This window comes from Candida parapsilosis, contig 005809 (genome assembly GCF_000182765.1).
Source record: "Candida parapsilosis strain CDC317 annotated contig 005809".
Taxonomy (NCBI): domain Eukaryota; kingdom Fungi; phylum Ascomycota; class Pichiomycetes; order Serinales; family Debaryomycetaceae; genus Lodderomyces; species Lodderomyces parapsilosis.
Window position 1 is genome coordinate 2655456 of NW_023503281.1, and position 19566 is coordinate 2675021.

Below are 19566 nucleotides of genomic sequence, written 5' to 3' on the forward strand. Positions count from 1 at the left end.
TCGGCTCCGGTTACCACGATGGTGAAAACGGAGATCAAAGGATTTCAAATACTACCAATAAACATACGAGGAACAGTGTCAACCCATTACGTATATTTCAAGAAGCATGATTCTAGGACTAATCCCGATAGCACCAACAATACATCAATCTTTCTTTGCAACTTGCCAATACTAAGCGACTTGCAAACGATTAAGAAATACTTTCAATCGGTGGCTTTAGGAGCAACGATTGAAGGTTACACCCAATCATACTTGACAGACACCACAGAAGATGTATGGCTAGATTTGACAAAGTTAACATCTGACTTACCTGTGGGGAATACCGACGAAACTGCCAGTAAGTTACCCAAAAATTGTGCAGTGGTTACATTTATAGATAAGAGCTCCTTCCAGTTGGCGTTCAATTCATTGAAAAGGTTAGCGTCAAGTGGTACTGTATCTACTTGGCCAATGAAGGAAATTACCTCCTCGTACTTCTTGAACCTTTACAAGCTGAAGATCTTGGACAAGGAAAAGCTTTCTGAGAAGGTGGCACAAGCGTTGAAAGATTTTGATAATGCAGAACAAGAGAGTATTGAGAATTTGCAAAACCAAGCAAGCTTGGTTGATGAAGATGGGTTCCAGTTGGTGGTAGGATCCCATAGGAAAACGAAAGCTGGTATACTTGGAAAACAGAACTTGGCATCAACCGTTGAAAGTGAAAAAGCAAAGAATAAAATGAAGAAGAAGGAGAAACAAGATTTCTATAGATTCCAGTTGAGGCAGCGAAAAAAAGAGGAAATGAATGAGCTATTGAGTAAGTTCAAGTCCGACCAAGAGAAGGTTAGATTGATGAAGGAGAAGAAACGTTTTAGGCCTTATTAGTTGTGTACACTATTAGAAGCTTGTAAAAGAGATGTTGCTACCATGCGAATTCAATCGACAGCAGAACTTCCATCACATTCATCATGAAGTCCCTTCAATTAGAGGACGACTTGAAATCTATTTATTCCGATTATATAGAGAGATATTTTCCTAATTCCAAATCCCCTACGATTACACCAGACGATTTTGAAATACTATCAACGATTAGATACGATCCATCTTTATCAAAGCATCCCCCAACAACTTACCATGAAATATCGCCCCTGAATGTGTTTCTCTTGCCAGAGCACGTTGCAAGATTACGATATACCTTCCAGTTTTTCCACTATCTATATGGCACCCCCTTTGACTCGGAGATCACTGAAGATTTTTTGTTGAAGCAGATCAAGGAGAGTCTTGAGCAAATGGGGAAGCCTTTGGATAAACCATACAAGATACGAGGATTGTTTAAATTGGGTGGGACGGCAAGGTTGGAGATACATGAAACGACCAACCGGGAGAACTTGTTACTGGGATTACAGGAGATCAGTCACCAAGACGGTTCAACTACTTCGTCCATGGATGAGGCTGAACAAAAGTGGGACGTCTACGTAAACACAAGGAGCTCACTTATTTCGCCATTCACATCATTTAAAACCACCAAGAGGGACGTATATAATGAAGCTAGAAAGATTCTTCCAGGCTTGAGACCCGGAAACGAGGAAGTGCTGCTTTTCAATTCTCAAGGTCAATTGATGGAAGGTTCTATTACGAATGTTGCCATCAAAAGAAAGCGTGATGGCAAATGGGTTACACCTTTATTGAGTTCTGGTTGTTTGTGTGGTGTGATGAGGCATTTTCTTTTGCGCAGAAATTACATTGAGGAAGATATAGTTTTGATTAAAGATGTATCTATCGGAGACGAAATGATATTGTTCAATGGAGTAATGGGTGTGGTAAGGGGGCGAGTTGTGGGTTGATGAAATATACAGTCTATGCTATTCTACTCTATTAAATCTTTAATATCCACGTCGCTGTAACCCAAAATGTACAACACATCAAGTAACGATTTTGTATTTAAACAAGATGGCGCTTGTAGTTGTACCTTTGGTTTCGCATTCCATGCAATACCAAACCCAGCAACTGACATCATTTTCAAATCATTGGCGCCGTCACCTATGGCAACTGCATTTTTAGGGTCAATGGCATGCTTTTGAGCTATTTCTAATAAAAGTTCGGCTTTCCTTTCCCCATTGACAATGTCACCAATTGTTTCTCCATTCAAAATGTTGTTTTCATCGACTCCCAAAGTGTTTGCATATGCATAATCCAATCCCAACTCGTTTTTCACATGCTCAGCCAAGGGTATAAAGCCACCAGAGCAAACACCCAATACACACCCCAACTTTTTCAAAGCTTTACTCAACGGTTTCACACCATTAGTGATCTCAATCTTTTCCTCCAACTCTTTCCAAATCGTTGTTGAGTCTATTCCACGAAGTAAACTAACACGCTCTTTCAAGCTCTCATTGAAATCTATCTCACCATTCATTGCTCGAGTTGTGATTTCAGCAACTTTATCTTCAATGCCTGCATAAGCTGCAATCAATTCAATAACCTCTTGGTAAATCAATGTCGAATCCATATCAAAAATAAACAACTGCTTATTTCTTCTTGTTAAGCTCGGTTGAAGGATCAAGTCGTATGGCTGACTCAAACAATGAGATTTGACCAAGCTAAGCGCCTCCTCGTAATTTTCCAATTCGAGTTCATAGTCCCACGCACGTGGGGAAAGTTGAGTTTTGCCAAAACTGGCATGCAATGAGTCTGCGATAAATGTGTCTACAATGGAGACAATAGATTCGGGTGAGTGATCTTCGTGAATGATTAAAGTCAATGCATATAAAGACTTCGCAGACATTGCATTAGCTATGGAGTGGTATTGGCCCGGATCTGAAAAAAAAAAAAATTTAGTTTAATATTACTTATCAACCGTTTTGGAATGTGGAACCATTAGGATCGTGGACACACCACAAAATTGCAACAAGATCTGAGATGCGGCAGGCCTCGCTATTCGCATGAAGGATCAGTTAGGATCTCTACTTTTGCCTCAAGCTTGTGGTGTACAATCAACCATATCTGTCGGGTCGCTACCAAATGAATAACAGTAACTATTCCACAACGCGAAAATGATCCAACTTGAATGTCATTTGCAGACGGGTTCCCTTAAACATGTCTCAATCAACAATAATTAGCAGATCCAAAAATTCAGAAGCACCTTTCTCCGAAACTCAATTGACTGAGATCATTGATAAAAATGCCAAGCTACCACCACAAGAACTTGCCTCCGAGCTAACGAACAAATTAGCGTCGATTTCATCAAAACACAAGTTTATTGTTCAATACACATCGATTGCTGCCAATGAAGAAAAATCATTTGATTTGAACATTGTCACGGATTTTGTTGCCAGTTGGGAGCCTACAAAAGATGGCTGTGTTACTGTTAAACTTGACTTAATAATAGCAAACGAGGCCGGTGGCGAAGCCTCCACTTTGAAACAAATCAATTCGTTATTTATAACTGTCTACTGGATTGCTATATAGGTACTCAATCTAATAAATTATATACAGACTCCAATCGATCATTAAAAGATCTCAAAGATGCACTCTTTTCTAGTAAACTACTTAGCTTGGATTGTAATACTTGAAGCCTCTTACTTACGTCAGAATCCTCGTTGGGATTGAAATCACTAATGGACTCATACCCAACAAGCGAAATTCCTTCATCACCAACCTCTTGTCCCAATTTCATCTCGTGTTGTAGCTCTTCTACTTGGACGTCCATCAAGGAAAGTAGATTCTCGACTGATTCACGATACAGTTTCAATGCTGCATGATCTCGAATCCTATCCTGTTCCATTTTGAAAAAATGCTCTTTTATCCCATTGAGCTGTTTTATCTCCTCGATGAGGTAGGCATCTAGCATTTTTTGTTTATCACTCAATTCCTTGGCACTCAACACATTTTTCACTTCCACAGCGTCATTCGTTACGTTACCTAAAACGTCCAAATCTAATGACAATGGTAGTTGTGTAACCTTGAGTCTTGATCGGAAGGACTCTGGATTCGTATCTTGACTCCAACAGTCTGACAATTGCTTTGATATTTGATGACGCAAATCTCTCGATACTCCATCCTCAATTGCGTTGTTGATAGTTTTAGAAATCGCTATGCTGAAGATGTTGTTTAATGACTGCAATAGGAAATCATCAGGTGTTTGCCAATTAGATTCTTTGTTCCCACTTCTGTGACGTTGTCGAAATGAGGTTTCATGATGATAGAGAGCAGTTTTATGTGACAAATTTCCATTACACGTTTCTTTTGAGGAATCTTGTGGCATGATCGTTTTAGAAAGTTATTTTGATATATGTTGGGATTTTGCCATGTTGAAAAAAAAAAAGCATTACGTCAGATGCACAAAAACATAGTCGTACTTAACCCCAAGGGCAGGACTGTCTCCTTTCAGTGGCTGCAAAAGAGATTTTACACCCGAGCTCATTTTTAGACTAAATTTACTATATAAGCCTATAAAATTTATATATCAAGCATCCTTTTCCTCCAACACCTCGTCGAGTTTTTTCTCTTCTTCTGACTCCAGACCATCTAGATTACTCTTTGGACCAGTGTAGCTTCTCCAACCCCAAGCATAATAGTATATCACAGACAATAACCAAACACCTCCGTTGATCACACAAGTATAGTTCATGCTGTCTTTGTCAACATGCTTGTTATCGGGGAACATGTTCATAATGATGGCAAACACGATGTAAAGAACAGTGATGACATTGACGCTGTAGGTTAACGTGTCACCAAAGTAGAACGGCCCGGGAATAAACTTTTTTCTACCATATGGTAGAATTACTAAGAACACAGGCATTCCCCAAGCCAAGTTCGTGGAAGCTATAGCGAGGGAGAATAAAGCATTTGATCCAGCGGTGCCTGGAATGATACACAAGCACCCCATGATCAAAGCACATGTCCCAGCAAATATTGTGGCCCTTACTGGCACTTTCAACTTCGGGTTGACATACTTGACAAACTCATAAACAATGGGCAACCCATCATCTCTTGCGAATGACCAAATCTGTCTCGACAATGCCGTAATGAAGGAAACTGACATAAGGTACTGCCCCACAGAAATCAATGACATAAATGCTACTGCCCATCTTTTCCCCAAAGCATCGTAAATAATTTGAGCTATTGCTGATCTTGTTTCCGTGCTGAGAACACGAGCAGTATCGCCATCTTTAATACAGGCTGCGCAAACGACGTTTACCGTCCACCCCAAGACCCACACAATAGTGATCGAGCCTAATATACCCACAGGAATTGACCTCTGGGCATTCAAGGCTTCTTCCGAGCAATATATGACCGAGTCAAAAGATCCAATAGCCCATATCGCAGTGTTAAATGACATGATGGCGCTCCAGCCAATTGGCCATTCCCTTGCATTCTCATACTTGCCAAAGATAAAGCCTCTCGAGTTGAAAGAGTTGTGTCTTGAGAATCCAATAGGCACTGCGATGAAAAACAACAACATCAAGAATATGTTGACACCGATTGACATAAATTGCAACTTCTCTGCCTTTCTAGATGTCAAGGTTGATACAGCTGTCACCGTCACAATGCAAGCAGCAAATACCCCATAAGTCTTTGCATTTGTGATTTCAAAGTTGTTGTCAGTAGATATTGAAACAGCAGACATTACTTCAGTTGCAAAACCGTAAGTTACACTACAAATAGCCCCCATCAACCCAAGTGAGTTTGAACAACCAATCAAATAGCTCAAGGGTACCCTATACTTGTCGGGGCAATAGTAGTTTGTATAATAATAAAGCCCACCACTAGTTGGTATGGCACTCCCCAAAAAACTCAAGGAAAGACCAACGCAAAATACCAAGCATCCTGCAATAAACCAACCCCAAACTAGACCAGCAGGACCACATTCCAAACCCATGCTAAGAACAGAAGCCACGCTAGGTACAATCGACCCCATGATGGAAAGTGGTATACCAATGACTTGCAACGTGGTGTAATGACGGCGTAACTCTTGCTTGTATCCAATTTGATGCAAAAGATCAATGTCACCAGCATTGTGTTGTGGATCAATGATCCTTACATCTGATGCCACTGTGTTTATGTGATGTAAACTGTGTACTGGTGATAGTGCTTTCATGTTTGAACGTATATTGCAAAATTTTCCTAAATCACAGAGATACAAGGATTTTGCAGCACTTTTATAAGACCCCAACAAACTTTTGCCATTTAAGGTTAGGTGGGGAACAAAACTTTATTATAGCTTTGACTCGGCAGTACTGTAACTCAAAATAACGTTACTGTTTGATACATGTATGACAGAAAAGTTAAACTTCTGGATAAAGCCAACACGGAATTGGCATTGATTTGAATAGACAGACACCAGTTTAGAGGCAACTATAATTACCTCTTATGTAAGACTAGTAGTAATATGACAGTCTGATTGTTTCAGTTGGAAAAGCTAACCCTAGTTTATTTCGGGAGAGTGTGACGGTTCGGAACAACATTTCCTTTATTCTGAATTTAGGGTTTTCACGCCACTAACCCCACAACGACAAAGTTTAGAGATTCAAGATCAATGCGTCAGAAAATTTTCTTTTCTTTTGGAAGCTCACTTCAGTTGACTTGTGTGCAATAGGTACCACACTTTGTAAACTATGACGAGCGTTAACCAGTGAGAGAAACAAATTGAAGTATTTTCCTAAATACTCATGCTCAAGGATTTGGCTCTACTCGATCGAACATTTTTGATGTCTTCATCGTTAAGCAGGCGCCTCACGCATGTGGCATTTATATTCATTGGTTACAATTGCAATTAACCAGCAATGCCAGAGCTTCGGAAGCTATCATCACGGAATGCGATGTCTATCTTTGTTGAGTCGTATGATGTTTATGGGCTTGCCTCTGGGTAGGACAACTCTCCCCGCTTTTGCTAGTATGGGATTTCACAGCTAAATGGAAGAAATAAAAGTGACACAAAGTAGATTCATGGAATATTTTAAAACTTGAACTTGTTTTCCGCGTTATCAATTCCGTCTGCAGATTCCGCGCAGGTGAGTGTTGTTTGTGACGTTGAGATTGCATTACCACGAATACAGGGTGTGCTGTCAAATGCACCACATTAACTGCGATCAATAAAACGTTTAAACTCTAGAGCATCGTTACTTTGATTGTTGACATCTGAAGTCGCGCGAGAAGCAATGAATCAACACACAAAATGTCGTAATCATAGATAACACTTTTTGCAAGCTCTTGACTAACATATATTTTCTTGGCCAGATCTTTATCCAACAAATTGTGTCCACGACAAATTAAAAATACAAAATTGCGGATTTGATTATTTTTTTTTCACCCTAATTATTGCGGATATTGGTAAGAGAATCGAACTAGAGAGTTTTGGAATGGTACGAATGTCGTATTCGAAGTGTCCGAGCACCATGCTAAGCTAGTACGGTCGTACGAAAATCCGCACTAGGGAGATAAAAAAGATAAAGAACACCAAGTTCTGGCACGTGTTAAATCACATTTCGACAAAGTACAATGTGAGAAGAGAGGTTTGTATGAGAGAAAGATCTACAGTTAATTGAAAGAAATATACGTAAAAATTTGTATTCCACTTGTCTACACTTTCTCGTGCAAAACCTCATCCAAGGCTGGGATACTTTCACCATCGATGTACTCCTCGTCAAGATTACTCTTTGGCCCGGTGTATACTCTGTAACCCCAAGTGTAGTAATAAGCCAATGACAAAATCCAAACCCCGACATTGATCACAACCGTATAGTTCATGGATTCTTTATCAACAGCCTTTGAATCAGGAAACATGGCCAACACAATAATGAATACCGACCAGCAGCTAGCAACAAGACAAATGGCTCTGGTCAACCACTTGCCAAAGTAAAAGGGCCCGGGAATAAACTTTCTTCTACCATAGGGCAACAATACCAAAATCACCGGCGTAACCCATGCAAGATTATTGGAGCAAATTCCCAATGAAAACAACGCACTAGACCCAGCTGACCCAGGAATGAGACACAAGCAGCCAATCACCAATGCACAACAACCAGCAAAGACTGTTGCTCTTACTGGCACTTTTATCTTTGGATCAACATACTTGGCCCATTTGTAAACCCCTGGCAACCCATCATCCCTAGCAAAAGACCAAATTTGTCTCGATAATGCAATTGTTATGGAAATTGCCATCAAATATTGACCCATGGATATTAATGACATAAATGCAACAGCCCATCTTTTGCCCAATGCATCATAAATGATTTGAGCCATCGGCGATCCTGTTGCTGAATCCAAAACTCTTGCTACATCACCATCTTTGATACATGCGGCACATACAATAACCACAAACCAACCAAGGAACCAACATGCAGCAATTGAACCCAAGATTCCCACAGGTATTGATCGTTGCGCACTCAAGGCTTCTTCAGAACAATGAATCACTGAGTCAAATGCACCAATAACCCAGACCGCTGGTTGTAACGAAATGAAGAAACTCCATCCCACGCTCCAGTCCCGAGCATTTTCGAAGTTACCAAAAATGAATCCTCTTGAGTTGAAACCAGAGCCGAACCCAGCTGGAACAGCAATCAAAAACAACAACACAAGAAAAACATTAATGATTATCGAAGCTGTTTGCAATGACGCAGCATGCTTTGTTGCCAAGCAGGACACGATCATATTGCTGACAACACATGCTGCAAATACCCCATAGCATTTCCCATTGGTTATATCAAAATCACCGTCTTGCGAAATCGAAACTGCAGACAATACTTGCACAGCGAAACCATAACTGATACTGCACAAGCCACCGATTAAACCGAGCGAGTTTGCGCACCCGATTAAAAAGCTCAATGGGACTCTGAATGTATCGGGACAGTAGTAGTTTGTGTAATAATACAACCCTCCACTGGTTGGTATGGCACTACCCAAGAAACTCATTGACAATCCAACGCAAAAGATGAAGACACTGGCAATAAACCAACCCCACACAAGACCAGCGGGGCCAGCCTCTAAACCTTGTGCTAGGACTGAGGCAATGCTGGGCAACAATCCCATAATTGAAAATGCTATTCCAAACACTTGCAATGTGGAGTAGTGACGGCGTAACTCTTGCTTGTAACCAATTTGATGCAATAATTCGACATCTCCTAAATTGTGTTGTGGATCAACATGTCTGACCTCAGACCTCGAGGAGACTATGTTGTGGAGGTGTTGGTCTGTTTTCGATTTGATCGCTTCCATTACTCAAGTGAGAGGGTGAATCTACAGCCAAGCAGTTTACAGTTTTAACTTTGAGCATATGGCTGTCTGGGAGCTTTTATACCTCGTAGTAATTTGTATAGCACAAAGACGATGGCAATTAACTCCCCCGTCATTTTGTGAATAAAAATTCCCTCAAAATTGTAATCTAGATTGTAATCTAGATTGTGTGTGGCTTTTCGGGGCGTTTGGGGCAAGTGGAATGACAATGGCAATCTGAAAACTCATTATTTCATGTAGAATAGGCGGTTAAAACTTGAACTTTTGCAACACAAAATGACGGCAAAGTGCCAAAATTTGAGATTGATTACCTGCATATAGAGAAATTGTTATCTTTTTTTGCAGATGTCCAACTCGTTTCTTATCAAGAATGGGAACAACACAAAATATAGTTATTCATTTGAAAGCCATTGCCGAAATGTTTCAGTAAAATCTATTGTTTGTGCTAAGTCGAGATTACCGTCTAAGCGGAATTTACTAATTGGGAAAGAGAAGACGCATCAACATCATGGCTATCATAGAGCAGTTCGCTCTATCCGACAGGTTTCAAGCGGGTAAGTCTATCTCCGGTGTAAGAACACGATGAGTTTTTCATTCTCTGAATCCCTGATACAGCTTTGTAAGGAATGACGTTCCGTGTGCATATATATTGTGCTTATATTGTAGAGCAAGCACCCCCAAATATGACAACCCATGGTGCAGATACCGCAATGTGAGCCTCAATCCAATATCAAGTGTTCGGGGTTGAAGATTTCAAAAATGTTTTGGAAACTTAAACTTTAACGTTATGTTTCAAGCCCTATGGATATTTTGTTCATTGGTTACAATTGCATCCTACGATATGGCCTACTGCGTCAGAAAAGATGATCACGGAATGCGGTATCTAGCTTGTTGAGCCATACGATGTTGCTTGCCAACCTCTGGGTAGGACAACTCTCCCTACTTTTGCCAACGCGACATTTCCAAATGGAAAAACAAACGTATCCAAAGTAGACTCAAAGTGGCTTCATAGAAAGTTTCAAAATTTGAAGTTGTTTTCCGAGTTATTGATTTCGTCTCTCAGTTCATCGCACAAGAATGGTATCCCTGGCCCTCCTCCGTTCAAAATCCTCTATCCCTACAGATGGACCTCATCTATTGTAACCAAAATATAGAAATTAAAACAGGGGAAGGGTGGTGTGCATTGTTTTCTTTTTTGGTTGTCAATATATTATCAATTACTATTTTTGCACTCATTAATGAAATGATGATTACACGTGCAATAAGAAACATTCAAGTATGATGGTTGTGTATTTGGCCAGATCTTCCATAAGTTACTGCAAATAATATTGGCACTGAGGATACCCAACACTTCGGTAGGGAAAGCTTCAATCTTCGGCCCATTAGAAGAGCTTTACAATAAATATAACTATGCGAAGTTGCTAATCAAGCAACAAAGTGGACACATAAATTCAGATTGAAATGCAATATTGTAACAAACTAAATACAAAAACTACATAAACTACTTAACTAAACAATTCACGCTTTCTCTCCCAATACTTCATCAACATTTTTAACACTATGTTGCTCCTCATAATCTGATTCTGTGCCATCAAGGTTACTCTTTGGTCCAGTGTATGTTCTCCAAGCCCAAGCATAATAATAAATAACTGACAATAACCAAATTCCTCCATTGATTACGCATGTGTAATTCATGCTATCTTTGTCAACCGTCCTATTCTCTGGGAACATGCTCATAATGATGGCAAAGACAATCCACAAAACCGTAATTATATTGATGATGAATGTTAATGTGTTTCCAAAATGGAATGGTCCTGGGATGAACTTTTTACGGCCGTAGGGTAAGCACACAAGAAATACAGGCATACCCCAGGCTAAGTTGTTGGACGTAATTGCCAACGAGAACAATGCCCCTGACCCGGCAGAGCCTGGAATAAGACATAAGCAGCCAATCACCAATGCGCAAATGGCTGCAAATATGGTTGCTCTGATTGGTACTTTGATTTTTGGATCAACATACTTCACCCACTTGTAAACCCCTGGTAAGCCATCATCTCTTGCAAAAGACCAGATTTGCCTCGATAATGCGATTGTCAATGAGATTGCCATAAGGTATTGACCCACACAAATCAACGACATGAAAGCCACAGTCCATTTCTTTCCCAATGCATCGTAGATTATTTGAGCTAAAGGTGAGCCGGTTTCTGCTGCAACAATACGAGCAACATTTCCATCCTTAATACATGCAGCACAAACAACAATAACTACCCATCCCAAGAACCAGCAAGCACAGATGGATCCCAAGATTCCCACAGGAATAGACCTTTGTGCGTTCAAAGCCTCTTCTGAGCAATGGATAACTGAGTCAAATGAACCGATGGTCCAAACTGCTGTATTGAACGACATTATGGCACTCCATCCAATGGGCCACTCTCTTGAATTTTCATATGTGCCAAAGATAAATCCTCTTCCATTGAAACTATGATGTCTTCCAAAGCCAGCGGGTACTGCAATGATGAATAGTAAAACCAAGAATACATTGACACAAATTGATACTGTTTGAAACTTGGCAGCATGCTTGGTGGTTAAACAGGATATGACCATACACAGGACAATACAAGCAGCAAATACACCATATGATTTTGCATTGGTAATATTAAAATCATTGTCCTTTGAAACTGAAACAGCCGACAACACCTCGGTTGCAAACCCAAAACTGATACTGCAAATAGCACCAGTCAATCCAAGTGAATTTGAGCAACCGATCATAAAGCTCAATGGGACTCTGAATGTATCGGGACAGTAGTAGTTTGTGTAATAATACAACCCTCCACTGGTTGGTATGGCACTACCCAAGAAACTCATTGACAATCCAATGCAAAAGATGAAGAAACTAGCAATAAACCAACCCCAGACAAGACCAGCCGGTCCAGAGGCTATACCAATATTGAACACTGAGGCAATACTGGGTAGAAGACCCATAATTGAAAACGCTATTCCAAAAACTTGTATGGTTGAATAATGACGTCTCAACTCTTGCTTGTAACCAATTTGGTGCAATAATTCGACATCTCCTAAATTGTGTTGTGGATCAACGTGTCTAACCTCTGATGCTGAGGTGACAATGTGATGTAAACTGTGCACGGGTGAAAACGTTGACATGTTTGATACGAGGTGAATCAATTGGGTACATTGTTGAGATCTTTACGAAGAGTAGACGATTACGACTCTTTTATACACTGTTGCAAAAATGATGTTGCAAACTAATCAAATCTCCACAACTCTATCTTAGCGGCTTTTTTACCAGTCAGTTGGCGGAGTTTGCTTCAAGATAACACGTATAAACTGCCTATGGAAAATGATATCATGGGACGATAAAGTATAGCTTAATCTAAAAAGCCTTTTTTTCTTAATAAAGTTTCACAAAGGAACAACAGTATAGGGTAAACTAATTTCCAACAACGTAATACTATATCGGCGTTTGTGGTGTAGTCTCTTCTGCAGTAATCACTGCCCCTCCTTTTTTCCAACACCAAAGTTTAGTCTAATTAAACCCACCTTCCCCCCCCCCCACTCCACTACGAAGCTTTGCTGCATACTTTTCGCATGTGTATGTAACGGAAATTTCAATGAAAAGGAACGAAACGTTTGTCACTTTTATGCGGGCTATTCCGAAGACGATGTTATAAACCCATAATTTCAAAGGGGGTTATAAAAAAATTGTTGGAAAATAATATATCAAAGGTTGTATTTTCTGATTCAATTATATAATAAACTTAAGTGGCAAAACTAACACAATGGTTGCGGCTCCTGGTGTTAAGATGGAACGTCTGAAATTATTACAACTTTAAAATCTAAAATGTTGTGTTTTTTCTGTTTTTTCTTTGGGGGGAAGGCACTTTGATTAGATCTATTTTGTTACTCATTTTGCTCCACTTTGAAAATTTATAAAACTTTAAATGTGTCAAAAGATCAACAACAACAATCAATATTTTTTCTTAGCTATATATCCTTTTAAAGCAATCTCTTTCTTACAAATATTGACTAAAAGCATGTGAGCCGTTTAAGCGATACCAAATAGAGGAGGCGTAGGTGGGAAAAAGGTGGGGGGGAGTGAGGCAGAGAAAATGTCAGGACTGGATTGTTACTCAGGACGCGTTAAGTTACACAAAATTTAATTACACACTGGCGGACATTGACTAATTAGGCAACTCGTCTTAGTAAAGCTCTCTTTTTGCAGCTGAAGCTCATAAATAAAAGCATGCATTATCCCCACAATGTGTCCTAAGAGATACATACGTCCATGACATTTACAGCTCACCCTGTTCCTCAAGGGCAATACCTCAGTAGTGACAAGTAGATCTACCAAGAAATTTTTCCTTGCTTGTTTGTCCAGCACATCGTTTATGGGAGGTTCACATTCGTGAGGAGAAGGCTCTATCGGGATGTTGTTTATGTAGTTGGACGATTGTAACATGTTTATAGGGAATGCTGAACTGAAAATGTTCATTCTCTTCGTCTCAAATGCAATTTTGCGCCAAAACATAGACAAATTACAGTGAACACTTCACCTTACAAATTTCTCATATGCATTACACTACAAACACATCAACGCAAGCATCGTGAGCATTTCTAATTATTGATAATGGTTGATGCTAAACTATGATTATGTTGCTTGTTAACAATTGTGTATCGTGATCACACTTGGTAGCCACAAACATAAAAAAAAAATTGCTCCCTGACACATCAACACGTATTCGACCTACACTATTCATCACAATTTTACAATGTTTGGTTTGGGTAAATTATTTTACGTCATAGTGTTGACTATCAATGGAATAGCTGTCTTAAGTGAAGACAGATTTTTGAATAGAATAGGATGGGGATCAACGACGACTTCATCTTCTGCCAATGCCAACTTGCAAAACCAATTTAATCAATTCAATACTGGGTTGGAAAGTAGTGAAGGGTCAATCAAGACGAAGTTGATCAACCTAATAAGTGCGGTGCGCACATTATTGAGGATACCGTTGATTGCTATAAACATATTAATTATCTTGTACGAAATTGTGTTGGGTTAAGCGGTGGTGTTGGTTGTTTCCAAGCCTTAGCCTTATAATGTCGGCAAAAACCCTTCTTGACAGGGACGACTGATTGTTACAGAGTATATAAGTTTTTAAAATACATACTACAAACATCCCCCTTTATGCACTTTCTTCCTGTTTGACTTCGTGTGGAGGTGAACCAGACTGACTTTGTAAACGGTCTCTTGACTTTTTAAACAATTCTTCTTGCTGCCTCAACAATTCCTCCTCACTCAATCCCGAGCTCTGAAACTTGTTATTCCTTTTCTCTTTACCCTTTAACAATTCCTTTTGTTCACTGAGAATCTTGTTTATAATTTCCAAGTAGTTTTTAAAATCCAATTCCTCTAATGCTTTGACAACATGATCAGACGCAATCGTCTTTTTGGCCTCCTTTTCAGCAATATCATTCAGTTGTGTAGATAGCATCATTATAAATTCAATACTGCATTCCGTTATTGCTTCCCTTGCTTCTTTTGATATGGCGATGTCCTTGGGCAAGATTTCAGCGATTATTTTTTGAACTGTTGCTTTAGGTAGTGATAAGTCTTCACTATTCGATCCTGGGTAATCCGACATTTCAAGTTTGAAAGCGCCTTTGGTGTTGAAGATGGTGTGTGTGTGTATGTGGGGGGGGGTGCAAACACAGAGCTTTCTCTCGGCTATAGTAAGAACTTCTCTACTTTAATCCTTGTTTTCAATTGCGACATTTTTATTTTATCGCGATCAAAAAGTGAATCTCCGGTTTTCCTTGGACCAAAAACTTTGCCTTTAATTATGCTTCCACGAAGGCTCTGCAGGTCGGTCCTGTACATCGTATTTCTACTATTCACAGCATTGGGCTTACTACTTTTAGCCAACAAACATCAAATTGTCGATCTTAATAAGTATGTGCCGTATGATTTGTTTGCCAGTACAGCCCCATCTTTCTTCCAACCTCCATCGGATTTGTTCCTTCTAGATATATCTATTAACAACTGTAACTTTTACAACTATAAGAATCCAAGTTGTGGGACACCAGGTCCCGAGATGGGAAAGTTTGGTGATTTAACTGAATATGAAGGTGGATGGGTTAGACTAAAAAAGGATTTATGTCTTGGAAAGTCATGGCTCAGAAAGGAGATATTTTCAGTGAAAGAGATTAATCATGCCAATTATCAAAAACTTCTAAGTAAGACGCAATTGAAAGACGAAGTGATTGTTGATATTGCTGTGCAAGATCCGGAGAATGATTTGAAAATTAAGGGAAATGGAAAATTAAAGTTGCCACGATATGTGATTGAAGATTATCACAAGCAAAAGACATATGACGGAACAACGCAGGAGAGTTTAATTGAACAAAATAAAGATGAAACACTAGATGGATCAACCCCAGACTCGTCGAAAGCGAGCCACAAGATTCAAGAAATGAATGAGAAAGTGAACTCAGAGAATGCGAAAGACGATAAGGATTCATCAGGGGATGCAACTCACAACAAAAGGGAAAAAGTTGCAAACAAGGATGATTTGGCTAGGACGTATTACATACCTACAAAAGAGGAGCTAACAAATAGCGGATGGCAGTGTAAGTCGCATGGTATTTGGGTAAAGTATGGTCCCCACAATAGCAAAAATGTAATCACTGCCTTTGACATTTTGTTTGGGCTTGACGCGGTTGACCCTAGACCAAATTGGAACTTGGTGAAACTGCCGCTTAAGGGTGTTTGCAGTTTAGTGGGCATCCCACCTTTCATAACCTACCGTCGCGGACCTAAACTTGATTACAAAAAGGAGTTTTCCAAGCCCTTAGTTATGAATGATAACGATGAATTCAAGATCCTTCAAGTTGCCGATTTGCATTTTTCCACTGGCTATGGTAAATGTCTCGACCCGGAACCTGCCTCGTCGGCATCCGGGTGTCAGGCTGACCCTAGAACATTGAAATTTGTAAACAAAGTTCTCGATATTGAGCAACCGGATTTTGTTGTTTTAACTGGTGACCAAGTCTTTGGTTCATCGGCGCCTGATTCAGAAACGGCTGCTTTGAAAGCTTTGAGCCCATTTATTGAACGTAAAATTCCATTTGCTATAGTGTTAGGAAATCATGATGCAGAGGGTTCTCTAAGTGCCAAGGAGTTGATGGGATTATATTCGGATCTACCTTATAGTACTGCTGCTATGGGACCTGATTCAATCGATGGTTATGGAAACTACATGGCCACCGTGCAGGGTAAAACCAAATCATCGGTTGCTTTGTCATTCTTTTTTGTTGACTCGCATGCTTATAGTAAAAACAAAAAAGTGTATCCTGGATACGATTGGATCAAGGATAATCAATTGATATACATGAAGGAAGAGGCTGTGTCTATTAAAGACGGAGTTATCGAATTTGAAAATGAGAAACACACCGAGAATGGCGAATCAAAAAATAAAATACATCTTTCAATGGCGTTTTTCCATATCCCATTGCCAGAGTTCAAGAAGACAAAACAACCTGTGATTGGTCAACATAGGGAAGGTGTCATATCTCCGATGTACAATTCCGGTGCTCGTGATGCATTTCATGACATAGGTGTGAAAGCGATAAGCGTGGGACATGATCATTGTAATGACTACTGCTTATTGGACGAGCAACAATCTCCTACAGATGATAACAAGATATGGTTGTGTTATGGAGGTGGAGTGGGACTAGGTGGTTATGGCGGATATGGTGGATACGTTAGAAGAATGAGAACATTTGTGTTGAATACTGCAAAGGGTGAAATTAAATCATGGAAGAGGACGGAAGATGAGCCTGAAAAGAAAATCGATGAGCAAGTGTTGGTTTCAGGAGGGAACGTCGTCAATTGGAAGTAGAGATGCGGTATATAAACAAATATTCGAGGTAACGAGTAGCTCTAATGAAATTTATTCTATTCTAGATCTAGCCCTGGTGGGTAACGCCCCGGTCTAGGGGGTCTAGGCTTCTTCTTTGGTCTTCTAATCACTTTCTCATGTTTTTCTCCTCTTTCCCAAGGAGGTGCAATGAACTTTACTAATTCGTTAACAAACTCCCCTGGCAAATCATGCGATATCCAGTGTCCGCAATTAAACTCTCGGAATTTTAAATCAGTAAAATATTCTTCAAATACAGGAAAGTATTCTGGTTTCACAAATGGTGATTGGTTCCCGTACATGGCCAAAGTAGGATGAGTGAATTTTTCAAAATCTGGAGGTAAATCTGGCCATGACTCAACGGTTTTAATGATATCATGTTTCCAAAAATTCATCACCGGAATTCGAAATACTTCTTTCAAGCGATTTTTTACATGGGGATTGGCAATATCCTTATGAGTTAAAAGCAAATTACTCATCAATAACAGTCGAACAAGTGGACTCTTTTCATACCGGGAAAGAAACTTGCTTATCGGTTTAACTTCGGTGACTCTTCTTCCATTCGAACCCTTCTTGTATAGTTCCGGATGCACTTCGACTTCGCACATACCTAATACATCCGACCTGTAATGGGGGTCTAATGGCATCGAATGTGGAGTGTTGTCAATAACAACCAATTTCGAAACGAGATCTGGGTATAACAAACTTACCAACATGGCTACTTTAGCCCCCATTGAGTGTCCAACAAGTATACACTTGTCCCATTTGCGTTCCTTGATGAAATGAAACACATCCTGGGCCATTTGAGTATAGGAAAATGGCAATACGTGAGGTGATTCACCATGGTTGCGCAAGTCAACTGCAAAAGTAGGGACCTTGGTTACTTCACTAAACAATCGGCCCACTTTATTGAAGCTCAATTTGGAGCCAAACAATCCATGAAGGAAAAGAACTGGCGTTTCCTCTTTGTTGAGTTTGACTTTGTAAGGGATAAGTTGTTTCCACAGTAAGGATATTTTGTCATTGAATGGGAGATCTTGGATTTTCTCAATGTCGAAGGTGGGGTGAAGAGCTGGTAGGTTTGATGAGTTCAGCAATGCTGCAAAAGATTGAAAGAACCTCCTCCTTAATACAAGTGTTCGTAGTAGCATATGGCGAAGAGGACAGATTGGATTTTAGTTTCATCGATGTGCTGCTCTCTATTTCTTCGCGCTCGAATCAATTTGCAATTTTATTGAACCATCTACTTACTAATCGTCTACTCACTTTTATGACTCGTTATTTCCTTCACCACCTTCATTGTTGTCACTGTTGCCTCTACCTCCTCTGAATCCATTAAGTGCCGGGTGGTTCATCATGTCCGACAAATCTGGTCCGTTAGGTCCACCCAATCCTAAAGATTCAGCCATTTGACGAACAGCTGGATTGTTGAACATTTCTTGCATAGCACCTGGGTTTGACATCATGCTTTGGGCAGCTTGCATTAATTGAGGATTGCTCATCAAATTGGCAAATAAACCGCTTGGACCTCCAGATTCACCGCCAAAGAGAGAACTGAAATCAGGCATGCCTCCAGCACCAGCACCAGCACCGGAACCAGTACCGGAACCAGCACCTCCACCTGGTGCTGATCTGGAACTAGATTCACCAACATTACCACCACTTTTATCAGAGCTGGAAATTGAATTTTCCAAATCTTGCTCTACCCTCTTCTTTGCCGTTTCGTATCCTTTCTTCATACCATCTGATGGCTTATCACCTTCGATTTCTAAACCTTTCTTGTAAGCCTCCATGGATTCCTTTGCATTCCCAAGAGCGTATTGAGCTAAACCTAATCTGGAATAAGCTCTTGAAAAATCTGGATTCAATTTGATAGCTTTTTCAGCATCTTCAACTGCTTGTGCGTGTTTTTGTGCTGATGAGTATGCAGCAGCTCTGTTGGAGAGGTATACAACATTGGTTGGATCTAAACCAATTGCTTCAGTATATTTGGCAATCGCCGCCTCATAGTCCTTAGCCCCCATCAATCTGTTACCTTCGAGTTTCAACTTATCAGCCTTTTCCTTTGTGTTGTCATCAACAACAATAGATGATGGTTTGGCATCATCATCAGTCTTGGAGCCACTAGTTGATGGTGACGAAGCAATTGAAGCCTTGATCAATTCTGATAAGGACTTGCCATGGAATTTAGACTCAATTACTGACTTGTCGTCGTCTTTGTTTACATCAAATGCGTCAGCAATACAATCAATGGCAACATCCATCGATTCCACGAAATCCTCAGCAATGGTTTTGTCAGCTACTGATTGCTTCAAGAACCCAATAATTGACAAAGCAACGTCCTGATTAGAAACTGATGACATGGTTATAAAAAATAGCTTTTCGTGAGTGGGGTTACTATTGGTGAGTGAATCAG

At 40.0% G+C, this 19566-nt stretch overlaps 13 protein-coding genes across 13 annotated transcripts; 5 read left to right on the forward strand and 8 right to left on the reverse strand. All coding sequences in view use genetic code 12, as the record gives it.

The window, feature by feature from the left end:
* Positions 1 to 18: 18 nt before the first annotated feature.
* Positions 19 to 864, forward strand: CPAR2_212300 (uncharacterized protein; the record flags this gene model as incomplete). The annotated part of the gene is made up of 1 exon (XM_036810191.1): positions 19 to 864. One exon carries the CDS (start codon positions 19 to 21, stop codon positions 862 to 864), a length of 846 nt encoding a protein of 281 aa, XP_036666753.1.
* Positions 865 to 947: 83 nt separating this feature from the next.
* On the forward strand, positions 948 to 1823 carry CPAR2_212310 (aminodeoxychorismate lyase; the record flags this gene model as incomplete). The annotated part of the gene is made up of 1 exon (XM_036810192.1): positions 948 to 1823. The coding sequence occupies one exon, from the start codon at positions 948 to 950 to the stop codon at positions 1821 to 1823; it is 876 nt and encodes a 291-aa protein (XP_036666754.1).
* A 23-nt stretch (positions 1824 to 1846) lies between these two features.
* On the reverse strand, positions 1847 to 2764 carry SER2 (phosphoserine phosphatase; the record flags this gene model as incomplete). The annotated part of the gene is made up of 1 exon (XM_036810193.1): positions 1847 to 2764. The coding sequence occupies one exon, from the start codon at positions 2762 to 2764 to the stop codon at positions 1847 to 1849; it is 918 nt and encodes a 305-aa protein (XP_036666755.1).
* A 311-nt stretch (positions 2765 to 3075) lies between these two features.
* Positions 3076 to 3447, forward strand: CPAR2_212330 (uncharacterized protein; the record flags this gene model as incomplete). The annotated part of the gene is made up of 1 exon (XM_036810194.1): positions 3076 to 3447. The coding sequence occupies one exon, from the start codon at positions 3076 to 3078 to the stop codon at positions 3445 to 3447; it is 372 nt and encodes a 123-aa protein (XP_036666756.1).
* Positions 3448 to 3451: 4 nt separating this feature from the next.
* On the reverse strand, positions 3452 to 4243 carry CPAR2_212340 (uncharacterized protein; the record flags this gene model as incomplete). Its single annotated transcript, XM_036810195.1, has 1 exon — positions 3452 to 4243. One exon carries the CDS (start codon positions 4241 to 4243, stop codon positions 3452 to 3454), a length of 792 nt encoding a protein of 263 aa, XP_036666757.1.
* A 201-nt stretch (positions 4244 to 4444) lies between these two features.
* Positions 4445 to 6079, reverse strand: CPAR2_212350 (uncharacterized protein; the record flags this gene model as incomplete). Its single annotated transcript, XM_036810196.1, has 1 exon — positions 4445 to 6079. One exon carries the CDS (start codon positions 6077 to 6079, stop codon positions 4445 to 4447), a length of 1635 nt encoding a protein of 544 aa, XP_036666758.1.
* Positions 6080 to 7560: 1481 nt separating this feature from the next.
* Positions 7561 to 9195, reverse strand: CPAR2_212360 (uncharacterized protein; the record flags this gene model as incomplete). The annotated part of the gene is made up of 1 exon (XM_036810197.1): positions 7561 to 9195. One exon carries the CDS (start codon positions 9193 to 9195, stop codon positions 7561 to 7563), a length of 1635 nt encoding a protein of 544 aa, XP_036666759.1.
* Positions 9196 to 10731: 1536 nt separating this feature from the next.
* Positions 10732 to 12375, reverse strand: CPAR2_212370 (uncharacterized protein; the record flags this gene model as incomplete). Its single annotated transcript, XM_036810198.1, has 1 exon — positions 10732 to 12375. One exon carries the CDS (start codon positions 12373 to 12375, stop codon positions 10732 to 10734), a length of 1644 nt encoding a protein of 547 aa, XP_036666760.1.
* A 1625-nt stretch (positions 12376 to 14000) lies between these two features.
* On the forward strand, positions 14001 to 14294 carry CPAR2_212380 (uncharacterized protein; the record flags this gene model as incomplete). The annotated part of the gene is made up of 1 exon (XM_036810199.1): positions 14001 to 14294. One exon carries the CDS (start codon positions 14001 to 14003, stop codon positions 14292 to 14294), a length of 294 nt encoding a protein of 97 aa, XP_036666761.1.
* A 123-nt stretch (positions 14295 to 14417) lies between these two features.
* Positions 14418 to 14876, reverse strand: NCB2 (negative cofactor 2 transcription regulator complex subunit; the record flags this gene model as incomplete). The annotated part of the gene is made up of 1 exon (XM_036810201.1): positions 14418 to 14876. One exon carries the CDS (start codon positions 14874 to 14876, stop codon positions 14418 to 14420), a length of 459 nt encoding a protein of 152 aa, XP_036666762.1.
* Positions 14877 to 15074: 198 nt separating this feature from the next.
* Positions 15075 to 17132, forward strand: CPAR2_212400 (metallophosphoesterase family protein; the record flags this gene model as incomplete). The annotated part of the gene is made up of 1 exon (XM_036810202.1): positions 15075 to 17132. One exon carries the CDS (start codon positions 15075 to 15077, stop codon positions 17130 to 17132), a length of 2058 nt encoding a protein of 685 aa, XP_036666763.1.
* A 56-nt stretch (positions 17133 to 17188) lies between these two features.
* CPAR2_212410 (putative hydrolase) lies at positions 17189 to 18301 on the reverse strand (the record flags this gene model as incomplete). Its single annotated transcript, XM_036810203.1, has 1 exon — positions 17189 to 18301. One exon carries the CDS (start codon positions 18299 to 18301, stop codon positions 17189 to 17191), a length of 1113 nt encoding a protein of 370 aa, XP_036666764.1.
* Positions 18302 to 18418: 117 nt separating this feature from the next.
* On the reverse strand, positions 18419 to 19513 carry SGT2 (Sgt2p; the record flags this gene model as incomplete). Its single annotated transcript, XM_036810204.1, has 1 exon — positions 18419 to 19513. One exon carries the CDS (start codon positions 19511 to 19513, stop codon positions 18419 to 18421), a length of 1095 nt encoding a protein of 364 aa, XP_036666765.1.
* Positions 19514 to 19566: the final 53 nt, after the last annotated feature.